General features: G+C 36.2%; 1 protein-coding gene across 7 annotated transcripts in view; it reads right to left on the bottom strand.

Moving 5' to 3' along the window:
• LOC134533915 (dynein axonemal heavy chain 7) overlaps positions 1-16,550 on the bottom strand; it is a 139,982-nt gene that overhangs the window by 48,272 nt on the left and 75,160 nt on the right. For 6 of the 7 annotated variants that reach the window (XM_063371705.1, XM_063371706.1, XM_063371708.1 and 3 more), the window contains 11 exons: positions 14,931-15,097; positions 14,114-14,306; positions 13,160-13,365; positions 10,931-11,087; positions 9,591-9,773; positions 8,140-8,299; positions 6,115-6,305; positions 4,355-4,549; positions 3,921-4,039; positions 3,197-3,374; positions 2,508-2,736 (listed from right to left, as the gene is read on the bottom strand). In XM_063371705.1, the coding sequence (XP_063227775.1) occupies positions 2,508-2,736; positions 3,197-3,374; positions 3,921-4,039; positions 4,355-4,549; positions 6,115-6,305; positions 8,140-8,299; positions 9,591-9,773; positions 10,931-11,087; positions 13,160-13,365; positions 14,114-14,306; positions 14,931-15,097 (1,978 nt within the window). Of the gene's footprint in view, positions 1-2,507; positions 2,737-3,196; positions 3,375-3,920; positions 4,040-4,354; positions 4,550-6,114; positions 6,306-8,139; positions 8,304-9,590; positions 9,774-10,930; positions 11,088-13,159; positions 13,366-14,113; positions 14,307-14,930; positions 15,098-16,550 lie in introns of all 7 variants that reach the window. The other variant, XM_063371704.1, reaches the window with a different exon arrangement.

The raw sequence follows: 16,550 nt of genomic DNA on the forward strand, positions 1-16,550 counted from the left end.
TTAGGTCATAACCATAAGCAGTTTAAGTATAGTAATCTACATTTCTTAAGTTGCGATTTTTATCAGATTTTGAAAATGCTCTTGGGTCCTCAGATGCCCTCAAAATGTGATTTCATGCAACATCTTTTTACAAGCTTTCGTGGGAAAGATCCCTGGTCTCTTTATTTGCCTGGAGGGTGTTCTAGATCCCCTCCCCCTGACCGCCCAGAAACAGAAACAGGCCTATGTAAATTATGTTCTTATAGCTGAAGGACCCAGCAACTTACATACACACCAATAAATATCAAGTTTTCCAAAAACCATGCAAACCTGAGTTCTTCAGTGTTAATTTTTATTGTTATATGAATGAAGCAAAATAATTTAGGATTACTAAGTCCAAAAAAAATCACTCTACAATAATAATGTTTTAGCTATGTGCTGGTTCCTTTCAAAGTTTCAAGATGCAATTTAACCATTTGCAAATTATTTTATAATATCAGGAAACATTTTCGATTTTATCTTTAGTGCTGTGATAAATCAGTATTTGAGCTGTTGCTCAAATTGAAAGTTTTTGTTAATCTATTTTAAAAAAGGTTTGTAATGATGGCTAATGGTTAGTTCAAGGTGAATAGCTGCAGACATACAAATTATTAATTAGTGCAAAACTTATTTCAAATAAGCACAGTTCACTTAAAATGGCTTGTAATGGGAGGGAATTATTCTTCACATTTATTTTCTCTCACAGGAAGTGGCTGGCTAGTCGCCACTCTCTTCGACACTTGGTAAGCAGCCGGACTGAGCCATTTCTTGTAATGGTAGGCCTCCAGAGGAGCCAAAAAGTTTTGCCACTGACCCTTGCTAACTTCTGCTCGAAAGACCTTGAGGTGGTAAAGAGGCACCAAATGGGTAGTAATCAAAACTTTTGGAATCTCAAGAAAATATTCTCAGCTGTGCAATTGTTAACCACACCTCAAGAAAGGAATAGAGGGAAGGGGGGAAGAACAAAAGAATACAAAGGTGTTGGAAAAATCACACTGAGGAACAAGAGCTTACGCCAAATTTAATTTTGGAGAAGGAGGGAAAAGGGGAATAGAACTACTTAACTTGCCGTTTGCTTTCAAATTCTTTAAATTTTTTGTGTGGGAATGATGGATATTTTTGGAATTTCTAGGGGGATCTATTGCCACCTCCTCTCCCCCCCCCCCTCCCAATCGCTCATGTAACTTTTGAGCAACAAAACACATGAGGATATTTCCTGCCCAGAGGGCCCAATGAACTTCAACAAAATCAATGACGAATCTAGATTTAGCAAATCACACATGACAGGAAGTATGACCTCCAAGATTATAAATGGGCTCCGACCACTTGAGTACTGACTTGATACTTGTTTTTGTGTTCCTTCTATGGTTTTGGGTTTAGAACAATGGTTAAGCAGGTCAAATCCTGGAATCCTGAATACCATCAATTCTTTAGTATTTCCAATTTTTGAGATTCGAGAAAAAAATTTCAAGGAAAATATTGGAAGAAATGAAGCGAAATAAAAAATTCCGCTGACAACTATGAAAATTACTAGGTCTATTTGTGTTTTTCTTCATACCTGTCATATTATAATTTCCCAAGACATTGTACTTTCAATATGTAGTATGTAAATAAAATCACAATATGAGTTGATTCGCAAAACATTTCGTAGAACAAACATTCAAAGGGTTAAATATTTTAACAATACTTAAAATATTTCATTTTTGTTCTTGTAGATTATTTCAATTTAGAGCCCTAACACTACATCTGGGTTCAAGGGGTAGATTCTGTGTATTATTTATGACTTTGCTTGAGGGTTTCTAATATTGACCCAGAGTCCTCCAGGTTAACTGCGAGCCAATAGCAGAAGCAGCACAAATGTATAAGTATTTGATTTCTAGCCTATCAAAAAACGAATACAAACATTTTTCCATTCTTTATCAATTGGTGACAAATAATAATACGCTCTACTCTGTGTACTCTTCATACTAATAATGATATTATTTATAGACTTATAACAAACTACAATAATCTATACTTGAATTCCAACAGTGTTTAATTATAAATTCTGATTTATGCCTGTCATATCTATATTATTTTTCCTTCAATTGTTCCCTTAACACGTCATGATATGATTTTACCTATATGTTTTTTGTGTTCTGTGTTTAGGTTCTTTAACCTTTGTTAGTGTTTTGTCTGTTTTGTTATTATCACTGCTAGTGTGTGGTACTCTTGCTCTCGTTTGCTGGCCATCTGTAGATGTTTTCCTCCTATGGTACCGACGGAGGTGGGAGTCCATACACTGGTAGTGATAACTGTGTAACTGTGTTCCTGTTATTGCATGCAGTGCCCACCACTAAAGTCTAAGACTGTTGGTGGGCATGTGACAAATTACAAATAAAAAAAATAATAATAATAATAAAAATATTTGATTTGAAATTTCACGTTGAATATAACTTATTCCCGAACGTGGAATATTTTTTCGAGTACCCGCAGACCCCTTGCCTTACCGTCGAGAAGGGGCTGAGCCTCCGCCAGGTCGGCTTCGCACTCGTCCCTGAGCGCCGCCGCGGCGTCCGCCACAACCTTGGCCTCCTGCTCGTCCTTCCGCACCAGCTCCGAGGCCTTCTGCGCGTTCACGGTGTCCCTCTGGATGCTCAGCATCATCTCCTTCATCAGCCTGGCCTGGTACTCCAGCTTGGGCTGCAGGTCCGTCAGCCGCTTCTTCATGCCCGTCACCTGCGCGCAAGAAGCAGCCGGTCAGCCGAGCACGTCCGACGATCCGCTCCGCCTTCCTGACGGGTCGGCCACCACGTCCAAACACAGGTGTGCTAGGAGTCGAAGCACTGCAAATTTACAAGCATCCACAGGAAATTTCTAATAAATAATACTTATATGCTTCTAATCCATCCTTTACTTGTCTTGTTTAAACAAAAAGAAAAATGGTTTATGAAGGCTGCATATGGTCATAAAATGTTTGGGGCTTGACTTCAATAACTTAGTAACGTTGCTCCCAATTGCTTACTACGATGCTACAGTTTTAGAGAACCTGCACGCTGCTACCATGTACAACACCCAGATCCGTTTCACTTCTGCTGGGAAAACTGTCCACTAACGCACTGTTTTCCGGCGAGTACGGACGTATGCACGGATTTGTGCTACAGTGCGATGTGTCGTTGCCAGACCGCCGCACAAGCACCTGCTCCTCTGCGAACAGGAGTCTCTGCAGCCCTCCCGTGTATCTCTGCTGAGTCTGGATTATCTCCTCTTGCTTCAGCTTCATGATCCTGAGGTAGGAGCGGATCAACTCCAGGTAGGCTGCGGTGGTCACGTACGTCTTCCTCCCCGTGGCCGAGAAGAACTTGTCAGACATGTCTCTGTAACACAGATGCACGCTGCTATTAAAAATTAGGTGCAACACACATACTTTATTGCTCCATAATTCAGCATCTAGTGGATTTTTTTATTTAAATTTAAGTTAAAACCAAAACAATTAATAAGTACTTACCAAATTGTTCATTGAAATTTTTATTTTTAAAAAAAACTATAGCTTATTCTCTTACTTCAATCTATATTTGTTACTCTAAAAAGATAACAATTTTCCTTTCACTTTCGGTTTTGTTCCTTAGAATTAAGAAAGTCAAAATATTGTAGATCTAAATAAATAGCTTGAAAAAATAATTTCTGAAGGATACACCTTATGAATCAAAAAGAGCTAGTATATTGATACATGGACACAAGTTTAGAACACAATTTTTCTGTTCGTGTTGTACCTCATATTTTCCAACTGCTAAAAGTTGATTTAACAGATTATTTTAAAAAACAAACCAAAATGTGAAAGCAGGAAAGCGGATAAGTGAAAGTGCCGGTTTGAGTTCACGTCGTCACCGCGATACAAGCTTCAGTAATGAATACTGATGTACCTGGAGGTGACGTGGAAGTACTTGCAGGCTACGACGGCTGAACCTTTTACATTCTCTGGGATGTCGACGTCACCTATGTACTTCTGAGCTACTTGCTCCAGAGCTTCTTCCGGCCAACCCTAGCACGAGAGGACACAGTTTCAAGAGCATTGCTTGGCTCCAGAATTAATAAAAAAAAAAAGAATAATGTACAGTAGAACCTCACAATTACAAGAACTGAAACTGGCAGAACATTCTGTCGTAACGAGTACTGATAACAGTGATGAAATATTAAGTCCAAAGTTAGATTCCATTTAAGCCTTTGTGTAATACCAAGTGATCTAAATTCCTATTCTTATCTTTCAAGAACAATATTTTTTTTAAAAAAATCTTGAAAAATACTTGGTCAACTCCTGAAACCACCTGAAAGTGCAAGGTTGGAGCACCAGCCTCACCTGGTACCAGTCGATAGTGCAGCAGTTGACGAGCGAGGGGTAGAGACGCAGCCGCTGGCGGAAGGACGCACCAATGGGGCTGAAGCACAGGATGATGTGCAGCTTCTGCCTGCAGCGGTTCACGAAGAACGTGTAGACTTCGAGGGCAGATATGTCCAGGTTCCTGTTGCCTCCCTGGGCTGCGAGCCTCACCATCTGACGGATCAGATCAAGAAGATGCGGTATGTAAGCAACACACACCGTCATCACAATTACGAAAGCTGCCACCGAGTTTGCTACTGACAAATTAATGACAAATTACAGTGCAACATTTTAGGGTTTGGTTTTTTTTCTTAAGATACTACTCATTTTTGGTTCATGTCTGTCTTTGTAACCAAGCTTTGTTCATCAGAAATCAAAATTAATTGATTTGAAATAATTAATTTTTCAGCGTTATCTTTTTTCTTAAGATAGGTAGTATAGGCTCGGGAGCAACTTGCTTGATATTTCTGGAAGGATGTGATCACGAGTGGCCAGGATGAACAGCTGTGCGAAGGGCACTAGGAGCGATCAGCATGTTCAGGCGTGCTGGAAGGGAAAGGAGGGGGGGGGGGGGGGGGTACAGCTGACAGCTGACAGCAGTCCGAGCTGTGTCCTTTATGCGGGTTGCTCTCGCTAGGCCAGCTGGGCTGTGCACGGGGTGCGGAGTGCCAGCGGCCCGCAGTTCAGCTGTCGGGCACACCAGGGGTTCTGGGCTGTGATTGGTTGGTGAGCTCCAGACCACGTTTACCGGCAGTAGTAAGTGGTTGAACGTGTGATCAGTGAGTGAACTGTTCCAGAAATCTTGAGCAAGATTCCACATGACATGCAGTCCGTTCATTTATCACGAGTTCATTTCCTGTCTCCAATAAACACCTAATTAAATAGTAGATAGGAAGTAATTACAGAAAACACACTCACAATATGGACGTACATAGAAATACAATAAAATTTTATTCCTTTAGAATTGCAAGGAACAATAGCTATGGTGAGTGTTAGAGCACCAAGTGTGTGAGGCTCAGAGTTAAAGTCCCAGGTAAATCAGGATGTGGGTAGCATGAAAACATTAATAATCTCTATGCAAAATTGTAAGATCTTGCAATTTACTGAACATAGTTATACTTTCTTAACATTAGTATTATAAATTTTTTCGCTATCATGAGAAGAAAAGTTAATACATAGAAGAGGTACATTTGAATTATCGTGGCTTCAATTTTGAGCTATTTTATGATAAGCATTGCAAGCCTATTGCCTATTTTGACGTGACAACGTCTAATAAATCGATGAACGCCGGCTGCACGCACGAAAAAGTGTCTCGTAACGCACATTGTCCCATTACGCTCATTGTCCCATTACACTATGTCCCGTTACGCTCATTGTACGCCTGCGCCGCATCTATCATTTCATCAATGTTTTGCTATGACGTTGTCACGTTAAACTATCGTCCGTAAACCGACTTTACAGACAACCATTTTTTTTTTTTTTACTTTTTCATATAAAAAACATTGATATCAACAGCATAATTGACTCAGATGCAAGCTTTCAGCGGTACTGGAATGGAATCCTTTATAAGGGATTGCTGGTGCAATTATTTTTAGGACTAGGTAGTGTACACCAACACACTGATGAGCATGAATATTAAATTTTAAATACTCGCCTAACTCTGGTTTCAACCTGCCCCACACATGTACCAGAAGAGACACAGGAACGCGGGCTCTGCGAGACGCTGCTGGGCAACTCACGTCGAATATTTCCTGCTGCTCGTCGATGGCGAACAGGTTGGGCACCTCTCCGGAGTTGAGCAGCGAGTCGACGTTCTGCAGGAACAGCTCTTCCCTCAGCTGGTTCTCCGTCAGCAGGAAGGTGGTGTTGCGGTTCTCCCCTCCGCTCTGCTTCAGCACCTTCTTCAGGTCATCGCGCCAGTCGTTGGCCCCTGCGGCACGAGGCAAGACAGCCTGTGAAACACTGCTCTGCCGGCCGCTCACTTTGGGTTTCATCAGGAACACACCACCACCTTCATACAATAATATTCACATCAGGTTTATCCTCCCCCCCCCCCCCTTCTAAAATGTGATGATTCCGATCCCAATTTTATTTCTCATATTTGAGATTCAATCCTTTGATTCTCATTTCATGGGGTAATCTTCAATATAATGTAAATCATACTATTTATGATTTATCTACCAAGATTATAAAAAAAAAATTTTTTTTAAACATTATAAATGCAATTATGAACTATGTACATATTTATAATCAATTACAAATAATAATACAACTGATGTAATTTCACTTCCGTGAGCTCAAAAATAAATGAACTTGTATGTGCCAGTGTGTTTCTCTTGGTGAATAAAACTAATACTATCAAAAACTGAATTATTCAAAAAAATCTCCCATTAAATCAAATAAGATTCTTATAAAATATGTGCAGTAACATTATTATTTAGCAAAATGTTTCACTCGTAAAAACCAATTATTTAAAATTTTTTTGTTGATTCAACATCCAAAACGCACAAATGGAATGTAATGACTTTGGTAGCAATAATGATACAATTTTGAATTTGTTGTAGAAAAAAAATCTATAGATTTGATTCCAAAACTATTGAATCCTGAATCCTTGAAACCAATTGAAATTGATCTATTCGGCAGATTCTAAAATTTGAATCAATATTTTGACAAAAAGTTGAAAATTTATTACTAGTACAATCAACCTTAATTCTAATTTACACAAAACTTTAAAAACTTTGAAGTTATCCCAAAATTAAATCATTAAAATAAATAAGGGCTTTATAAATGTAATCTATTATATTTACTTTTTAGAACCAGCATTTAAAATAATATTTCATTTCATATAATCAGATGCTGTTGAAGACCATGCAGTTTGCATGGCAAATTTTAAATCACTGTAGATGCCAAAATTTTCTTAAACATGCATTACAACTTACGCAAAAAGCTAATACTTTCATATAATGCTAAGAAATGCATACTGAGGAGATCTTTATTGACACCAAATAGAAAAGAAGAAGAAGAACCCGTTACTTTTAGTTTTTCATTTTTCAGATCCTTTACTTCAGACTGCATTAGCTTATTATATGTGATAAACCTTACACATATTATGCTCTAGGGGTACAACACATGTTTAAACTAAATTTTAAAAGGAAAACGTTTTAACCTAAGCAGAACCTAAAAATCAGATTCCATTTCCATTAAATTTCCCATGCCTTTTACACCTCAAACTGGAACCATTTAAAATATGAAGCAAATATTTTGACATCTTTCCAATGCTTACAACGAAAAAATTGTGTGGACGGACTTAGTAATTTGATTTAATGCAGTTTTATGGACATATGCCATTGCAGTTTTGCAATGTTTGTCATGGACAACTGCATTAAATCAAAATCCCCCATTGCACGGATCATTTAAAGAACGTAACTTAGTAATTTGTTGAAAGGAAGTTTCAAAACAATGTTGTCCAACAGAGTAGTTAATCATTACTATCAAAGTAAACTGACTATGCTAAAATTTGCCACGCAATTTAATATTAAGTAGTATGCGGCATACACAAATTGTAAGAGGAAATGTTTGATTAATCTCTCAGTTAAGTTAACTTCTAACTCGGCATCCAGGTGTCAACTTCGGTATTGTTTTTCGCAGAAATTCTGTCGCATGCACCAAATTCTATAGTTTCAAACATGAGTGGTATCAGAAAAGTACACCATTCCCCTTCAAGTGCAGCAGCCAAACACTGGTGGTGCTCCGAGCAGCATTACCGTAAGACTTGGTGATGTCCGGCTGGAAGAAGCGGAAGCCGGTGATGGCGGTCGCCAGCCTCGTCAGCGACTGCCTGCCGGAGCCGCCCACCCCCACCAGCAGGCCGCTGCCGCACGGCATCGCCAGGATCCGGCATATGCGCGACAGGTGTTCCAGGGCGTACCTGCGCCATGGTTAACGTCACACTCGCTAAACTCACTCTGACATCCACCAGCACACACACTTTACACCTCGGTACCTGCTGACAACCAAGCTGAGATCACACACACTTTTAGTGTAGCAATTATAAAGTGCATTTATTCAAATCAACGGACATATCTTGGCTGGAATCAGAAAAATACTGGCCACAGAAATCCTTTACAATTATGTGAACTACAAATGTTAATAAATCATTTAAATTCTGAAAATGAAATTTAAAATAAAACAGGATTCATAGCTTTTATTCACTGCTAATAACCGAATAACGGTAAGATAGAGAACTGAAATAATGGAGTAATTTTTCTAGATGGACACAGTACTCAAAATATTTTAACATTTCAACTGTTATAAGGAATATATATATATTTTTTAAATCTTTTCTAAACCACATTTATATTTGTTCTCTGGATACATTATCATTGGGTACTATTTCACTTATACAACTTCAACTGATAAATACACAATATTAACTTATTGAACTGCCATTCAGATGAGAAAATTTTTTAAGAAGATATCGTAGCTTTTGTATTCTGTATCCAAGTTGGTGTTAATATTTCACCTTGATTTTTGTAATATGAGAAATAATTGATATGAATTTATTTTTTTACAAATATCTTTACCGCAATGACTCTGAAATAATTGATCAGTATCATGCACTGCGTTTTAAGAAAAGTAAAAATGATGGTATATTATGTATACATAAAAATTTATAAAGATATACAATATTTTTATTAATTTAAACTTGGCTCATGTTAATATTATTTATTTGTTAAAGAAAAATATTTAACAGAAAATGTTAAAAAAAATTAATTAATCCTTAATAATTAATATTTTCAATCCTCAACTTAAATATGGTCTATGAGCATTAAGTTTCGAGGCACCTTCTGCCTAAGATGAAAGAAGCAAAAAGAACAGGTTTAAAATTTTTAGATAAAAAAAGTGGAGTGCTAGAATCAATTGGTGGGCATTCATAACCATCAGTACAGAAGTGTTTCATTGAAAGTTGGAGTTCAACCAGCAACTAGTTTTACAGGGGTTCCACACGCGAAGTTACGATGATGCCAACAAAAAGGAACTCGTTGGACTGTTAACACTGTTTGGGCAGTCCGCACCTGTCTCTGCATTAGCTGAAGATACTCTGCAAACCTAACAAAATTTTAAACATGGAATAACTTTAAAGGAAATCAAACATGAGCTTCCCATATGTACTTAAAAAAGTATAGTGTTCTTAACATACATAAATAGATCAAAGGTACCTGAAAAGTACTATGTCCATCTTCACTTTGGTAGTAGCATTATACTCTTCCAATACATCAGATGCCAAGGTGAGAAACTGTTCTATATTAAGAATTTCTTCATATTTCTTTTCTTCATCAAGTGCATCAACATCCATGTAAGTGCCAAAAAAGAGGCCCTCCAGTGACTCTTCAACCACCTAAATGGTAAAAGCACAACATAGGATGGGAACTTAAAACCATGCAACATGCATAAGGACAACTAGTATTCACGGTAGCATTTGTACAAGGCTGTCTTATTTCAAAATTTTTTTCCTACTGAAGATGACCACAAATTTTATATATATATATATATATATATTTTGTAAATATAGGGGTCACACTACATTCGAAGTTGAATTTTATTCATAGTCATTTTATATTAAAGTCACGTTCAGAGTCATCTTACAATCAAAGTTGTTTTATACTGATTGTATTATAATTGAGCTTTTTGAAATGTAAGCAATATATTTAGGTAGATCTTTAATAGTAGGAAGCCATGGTTTGTTGGTACTCTGATTACGATTATTATTCTTAAAATTTAGTGTAATCTAAAGATAAACTCAACCCATCAGTACTTAAACTTTTATAAAGTGATATTAAATTAATTCATAAAACCAAAAATATTTTTTTACAGCTAAGGCCCTACGACATCAAAATCATGATACTGTCTCTTTTTCTATTGGAGGACTTAAAAGCAATGTAGTTGCTGATCAACAAGTTCTAGGAACCAACCTTCCTCCCCCCTCCCCCAAATTATTCTGCTGAGAGCAGTAAGCACTTTCAAGTCATAGCTTCTTATCTGCAAGTGAGCAAAACAAAAGCAGTCTCTTTCATTGCTTCCCTACAATAACATACATTCCTTACAAAATATGATCTAAAAATTCTTAAATTGCATGAGGATAGGCAAAGGTATGTTACTTCAATGCCCCCAAGTTTTATATGAAGGTGAAAATTTATCTTCTAATTTTCGTTATCTAAAACATTTTAAGTTGACCTAGTTTTATATGCCAGGTCATGTTATAAGCTGGAAACAACTATGGTAATAAAAAAATCAAGTTATTAACAAAAATTATTAAGTAAAGAACTTAAAATTTTTTTTTCTGCTACAGAAGTAAAAAAAAAATATTTTCTCTCCCCATCCAGTGGGGACTGAGTAAAGAAAGATTAGTTGCAAAATTAAGACACATTATATGAAAATACACAAACAGGTATAAAAACATAAATAATAACCTCTGCAAAAATAAATTCAACACACATAGTGAACATGGAGGTGCTTCTTTTTAAAAACTGACGAACAGGTCGGTTACATACGAACCTTTCCGTCAACCTGTGGCAAAGTATCAAGAGAATCATCGAAACTTTTCTTGAAATGCTTCTCCACACAAACTCGTAGCTTATTGTAGAGCCACACACAATCTTCGCTATCAATTAGGCGGTCATAGAACACTCTTAGTACTTCGTGAACCCAGAGTCTGCAAGCACAAAAAGTAAGTTTCATAAAAAAAAATTTAATTTGGTGAATATGATTGGAAATCCATGCCCTTGACTTATAAGCAATAACAAAACTGTACATTTTGCTACATTATTACATTTAAATATTAAGGGAAAAAGTTGATTCAAGTGAATTATATCAGGTCAGGGATGTAAATAGAAGTGAAGTAGCCAAATAACGACATAAGCTTCCCATGAAAACATTTTTAATTTACAAATACTATAACCTTTTAAATGTTAGACTATATGAGAGAAAGGTGCCCCAGGTTACAAATTTGTTCGTGATACTGAAGTAAAATAAATGTGCAGAAGGCAATTAACAATTAGGACAAAAAAATATTTAGCAGGTTTTTATTTAAGGCTATCACGGTGAGTTAACTACCTGACACACGTACGGTATGCAGAGCTTCAGGAAAAACAACGCGATTTCAAAACTACTCAAGATATTCGAGTGGGGTCTGTTTACGAAAAGCATTTAAGTATTCGCTGAGGGCCAAAAAGTAGTTTTGTTTTTGAATCAAGTTATTAAACTGTATTTTTAGATGAGTTAAAATGGCTAAAAGGCATCAATTGGTACAGATTCTTGAAAGCACTTCATGGACTTGTATTTCACCTTTAATTTCATTTCTCCCCCATATAATGTTAGGGTCACCACTTAAACTTCATAGTTGTCCTATGCATGATGAGATGACTGCGTCCCGATTCAGAGCTTTGCGCTAGAAGCACCAGCAAGTGTCGTGCTTATCACCTTGCCTCACTAACACACATATACCCCTCAACAAGATGGTCTCTTAATATGTCAGTTATAATTCACAGTTTGGCGACGATTTTATTCTTGAATTATGAATGACTGCATTTATTTAAAATAATGACGGGGCAAAATTTACAAAATGCCATTTAAAGGATCTCTATAAAAATCTGGTAATCCAATTTCAAAAATATTTTCAGGGCCTTTTTGTCATGTAGTAATACATGTTATTCTTTAAATATTTGATAAGCAAAATCAAATGTCAGTAAATAATATATAAAATAAATCTACCATTCGGAGGATCGTATCAATTTTTGGGTTAGAAAGCTAAAACCTATTCAGGGAAGACTTCCATATGATTTAAATGGACAGCTGGACCTGTGAGACTATAAAAGTATAAACTGAAGTGAGGCACCAAATTAACTTCAAACCTTATTAAGTTTAATGACTTCCAGCACCTAACTTGATATTTTGTGACTTACTAGTTTCCTTACTTTACCAGCATATCATGGAGAATTTGTTATCTATATAATAATATTCTATAAGATATTTATTGTTTATTGTAGAAGTTCTGAACACCTAGTATAATATAAAGTTTAATATTAAGTTTATTTTAATAAGATGGTCGGTATTGAATATTTGTTTAGGCTAGATTGTAATTAATGTGGAGGTTTGTTCTTTGTCACTTCAATTTTCGTTTATGTATGTGCAAAAGTAATTATTAAGTAACAAAAATTTTATTTGTGTGTCTCATACGCACTTGGCTTGTGGAACGTCAATAGGCATGTTCTATCCGCAGTTACAAATCCACTCTTAATGTTGTGTGTTTTCAAGTGGAAAATATAATTATCGTGATGATAACTGAAGTGGTGTATTGGTGAGTACACCCTGTTAATTCCTTTTCATGCTGCTAGTTAAATGCATGGCAGCACCATTATTCCCACTTCTTTACTTTTCCACTGGCAAAACATCCACCCTTTTCAAAATTAGCTATTGGGTAGGCTTCTGCTGATGTCCATTAGCAGGACAGTAGCAATAGCCTGAGGCTGAGAAGTCATAAATGAAAGATAGTGATGACGCAGTTCGAAATAACCTTGCTAGGAGCCGGGCTATATTTGTGACTGTTGGCATGTGTGAAAACCAGTTTTTTTAAATCGAAGCGAATATCAAATCAAATATTTAAAATATTCGTGACGTTGATACAAATCGGGAATATTGTTTTCGGGGAAGCTGTTATTACACATTCATGCTGCTCATTGATTTAAGAAACAAATATATTTTTTTAAGGGATTGTACGTGACATACTTGATGAAAACCTTGTCGTCACGCAAAGAGTCTTTCTTGAGAAGCATACATCCTTGAATGATGCGAGCAAAGTCTCTCAGGTTGAAGATGTAATGGGACTTGGCTGGTGTGGGCCGCAGGTTCTCTATGGCAGAGTGGTACATGTCCAGTGTCGCTTGCACGGTGGACACCACGGAAGGCATCACATCGCTTGTAAGCCCGTGTCTCTGAAAACACATTAAAAATAATGATTTCTAAAGTTCTTACATTTATGTCATTTTTTTGGCACTTCAGGATTGTTATAGTACGTGATCAACGACCAATTACAATTAGGTCAATTATCAACACCTTAAGTCACATAAGTTCTACTGGTCTTCTCTTATATTAGAAAAGTAGCGTTCATTTACAAAGCAAGAACCTTCATTGTAATGACAATCACTAGTGGAATGTATTTTTCAAGAAAAGATTTCAAAACTAGATGACAGTTAAAACACTGTAGCATAGTTTGTGTTTCGTGATTGGGTGAGTGTATTTTAAGTGCATATCTTCTGTCAGCACACCAATCATGGTAATTCAGTGCGGAAGCAAATGTGTCTCGAGTGGCTCAGTCCAATAAGGCATTTGCTTCTCTTACAGACAGCCACCAATTACAAAGAAGAAACTACTGGCGCAGGTATAACATTGTATTAAAGTCTATTGGGCGTTCAGATTTTTTCCTGGAAAATGCCCGCCCTTAACAATTACTATTTTGCCTCTTTTTGTATTTCATTTGAGTTTATATTAAATATAATTTTTCAATTTTAGCAAAAACTTAAAGTCTATCAATTATTTACTACTGCTTATAACCTCTTTTTTTTAATGAAAATATATATATAATTCACTCAAAACTGTAAACAACAAAGCTTACAGTTTCAGAAAAATTATCAAAAAATCATCTTGCAAATCAGCAGAAATTTGACATGTTATTCCAAACACCTTTAAGCCTATGAACAGCACGTTGGTGAAGATGCGACTCATGCTTTCATGGGTAAATGGGTTGATGGAGTACAGGTTGAAGTGGCAAAGGAACCTCTCGTAAATTTCCTGCCGGCTGCCTCCCGGAAGACCCATTGCGGCTATCAACATCGTATTAAACAGGGACATCTTCGAAATGTCTTTCAGGTCGTACCTGAAAACATAACATTGAAGTTACCTATAATGGGCTGAGTACCTTCACAGAAAAATTGTTTAGTATTTGGTCTTTATTTGTGGTAACAATATTCCATACTACTTTTACGTCAAATAATGTTCTTTTATTACATAAGGAGGATAATCAGGGAACTTAAGAGGTAATCAGTGTCAAATTTTTGAATTTACTTTATTTCCTCTAATAATTTTCTTTGAATCTTTATCCTCGAATACTGAATCCTTCAAGTACTAAGGATATTATAGTATTTCAGGTTTTGAGGATCTGTCTGGCCCATCACTACAACAAACTATTCAACTTCATGTATTTGATAATGAATTTTAAATTTGTGAGTATTGCATTAAAATAAACTTTTGTTGAGGCTTTTATTTTTCCAAATTGGTGACTTCACATCAAACTGGAAGGTAGTCCATTCTGCCCAGAATCCTACATCATTCTCCCCTCCCAAGATTCGAAGCTGTGGCCATCCCTGAATGTTGCCGACACAAAGTGTTCACGACCACGGAGCCATGGCGGGGGGGGGGGGGGGGGCAGTTCATTCACCTGAACAGCATCACGCTAACACTACAGGACACTATCGTCTACAAACAGGCACGAACCACGCACCAGTAACCGTGGTCGAAAAACTGCCTGAGCAGCTCCAAAGGTGGCTGCGCGCCATATATCTCCTTAACCGGCATGTTGAGATCGTCCACGAATATCACACACTCCATGTCGTGCGGTGGGCCATACATGCCTTTCCTGTGCTTGTGCAGCTTGGACAGGACCAGCTCCTGCGGGAACCAACAACAGCCCCCGGTCACTGCGAATACACGTACCTGGCGAGCCGACTTCACCACTTCTTCACAAACTTTTAGTTAGGGGTCTGCGAATATTCGAAAAAATATTCTACATTCGTGAACACTTTATATTTATTTTCATGAATAATTTGATATTCAATTTGACATTTCAAATTTAATATATATATTTTTCAAATAATTTGCTACCAATGGATATGCCTACACCATGTGGGACTCATTCACAAAAAATACTGTTGAAAAATATGTAACTTTTAAGATAATTTATTAAGAAATTTCAATTTGTTTTCTGTGCACCATTATTTATAAATTTTTTTCATATTAAACAAATAATGAGTGACCATATTTTAAATTATTAATATTACTCTAATTTATGCATATAATCAAAACAAACTTAAAATTTACTGTTTTAAGAACATGCATTGACCATATTTTTTTTTAAATTTCATTTATTTTACAACTCTTTATTGTGTTTTCATGTGTATTCTTGTTTTATTTTTTATTTTATTGTATTTTGGATCAATTTTTCTTGAACTTCTGTGAATTGCCTGGGAAAAAAAATTTAAAAGTAATTTTAAATCTGACCCGAAAAATTATTTGATATTTGCAAATATTGTGATATTAGATTTAAAATTCAATTTTAATGGGGAAAAAAAACAGTTTTCTCAGATGCCTAATTTTAATAAAATTTTCTATTTATTTCTTATCACAGGGTCCTTTTTTAAATATAGTAGTAACGTGCAAATTAAAACAATAGAAAATAGATCCATTATTTGCAGGAATGTAGTAAGTTTTTATGTTAGAAAGTTAAAACCTTATCAGAAATAATTTCCATATGATAGCAGACTTTCTCCTATACTATTCATAACAAATGTGCAACTATTGGAAATGAGGCATCGAAAAATAATTTATGTTAGCAAAATCCTACTGGAAATGTAAGTTTAGTGGCTTTCAGCACAGTTTATGGTTACTTTCAGACTAATTTTTTTTCATGACCAGTCTTTCGTAACTTTCATGACTTTTCTGGCATGTAAACACCCTGCTTTTAAGTGCACAGTATGCAAAGTTCATCTACAAAAACAAAGATTATATATTCCTCAATACATATTTGATACAAAAAGAGAGAGAAAGGAAGGGAGATTATGGATACATCCCTATTCCTTGCTATGCCTCTACCTAAAGAATTAATTTTTTTTATGGCTGGTTTCGTACATTTTCCATGAACAAAAACAATAGAAATAAATTCTTGTAGCAAGACTAGTTCAACTCCAACAGCTACCTAACACACAGAATAAGAATTTTATTAGCCGTGTCTTGTGGAAGGGAAAACTCAAGAGTGAATTTGTTGCTTCACGTTGAAGGATTTATTTATGATTTACGTACACTCGACAAGTAATAGGCGAGAGACCGAGACATTAAACACCTTCTA

The sequence above is a fragment of the Bacillus rossius genome, chromosome 7 (genome assembly GCF_032445375.1).
Source record: "Bacillus rossius redtenbacheri isolate Brsri chromosome 7, Brsri_v3, whole genome shotgun sequence".
Taxonomy (NCBI): Eukaryota; Metazoa; Arthropoda; class Insecta; order Phasmatodea; family Bacillidae; genus Bacillus; species Bacillus rossius.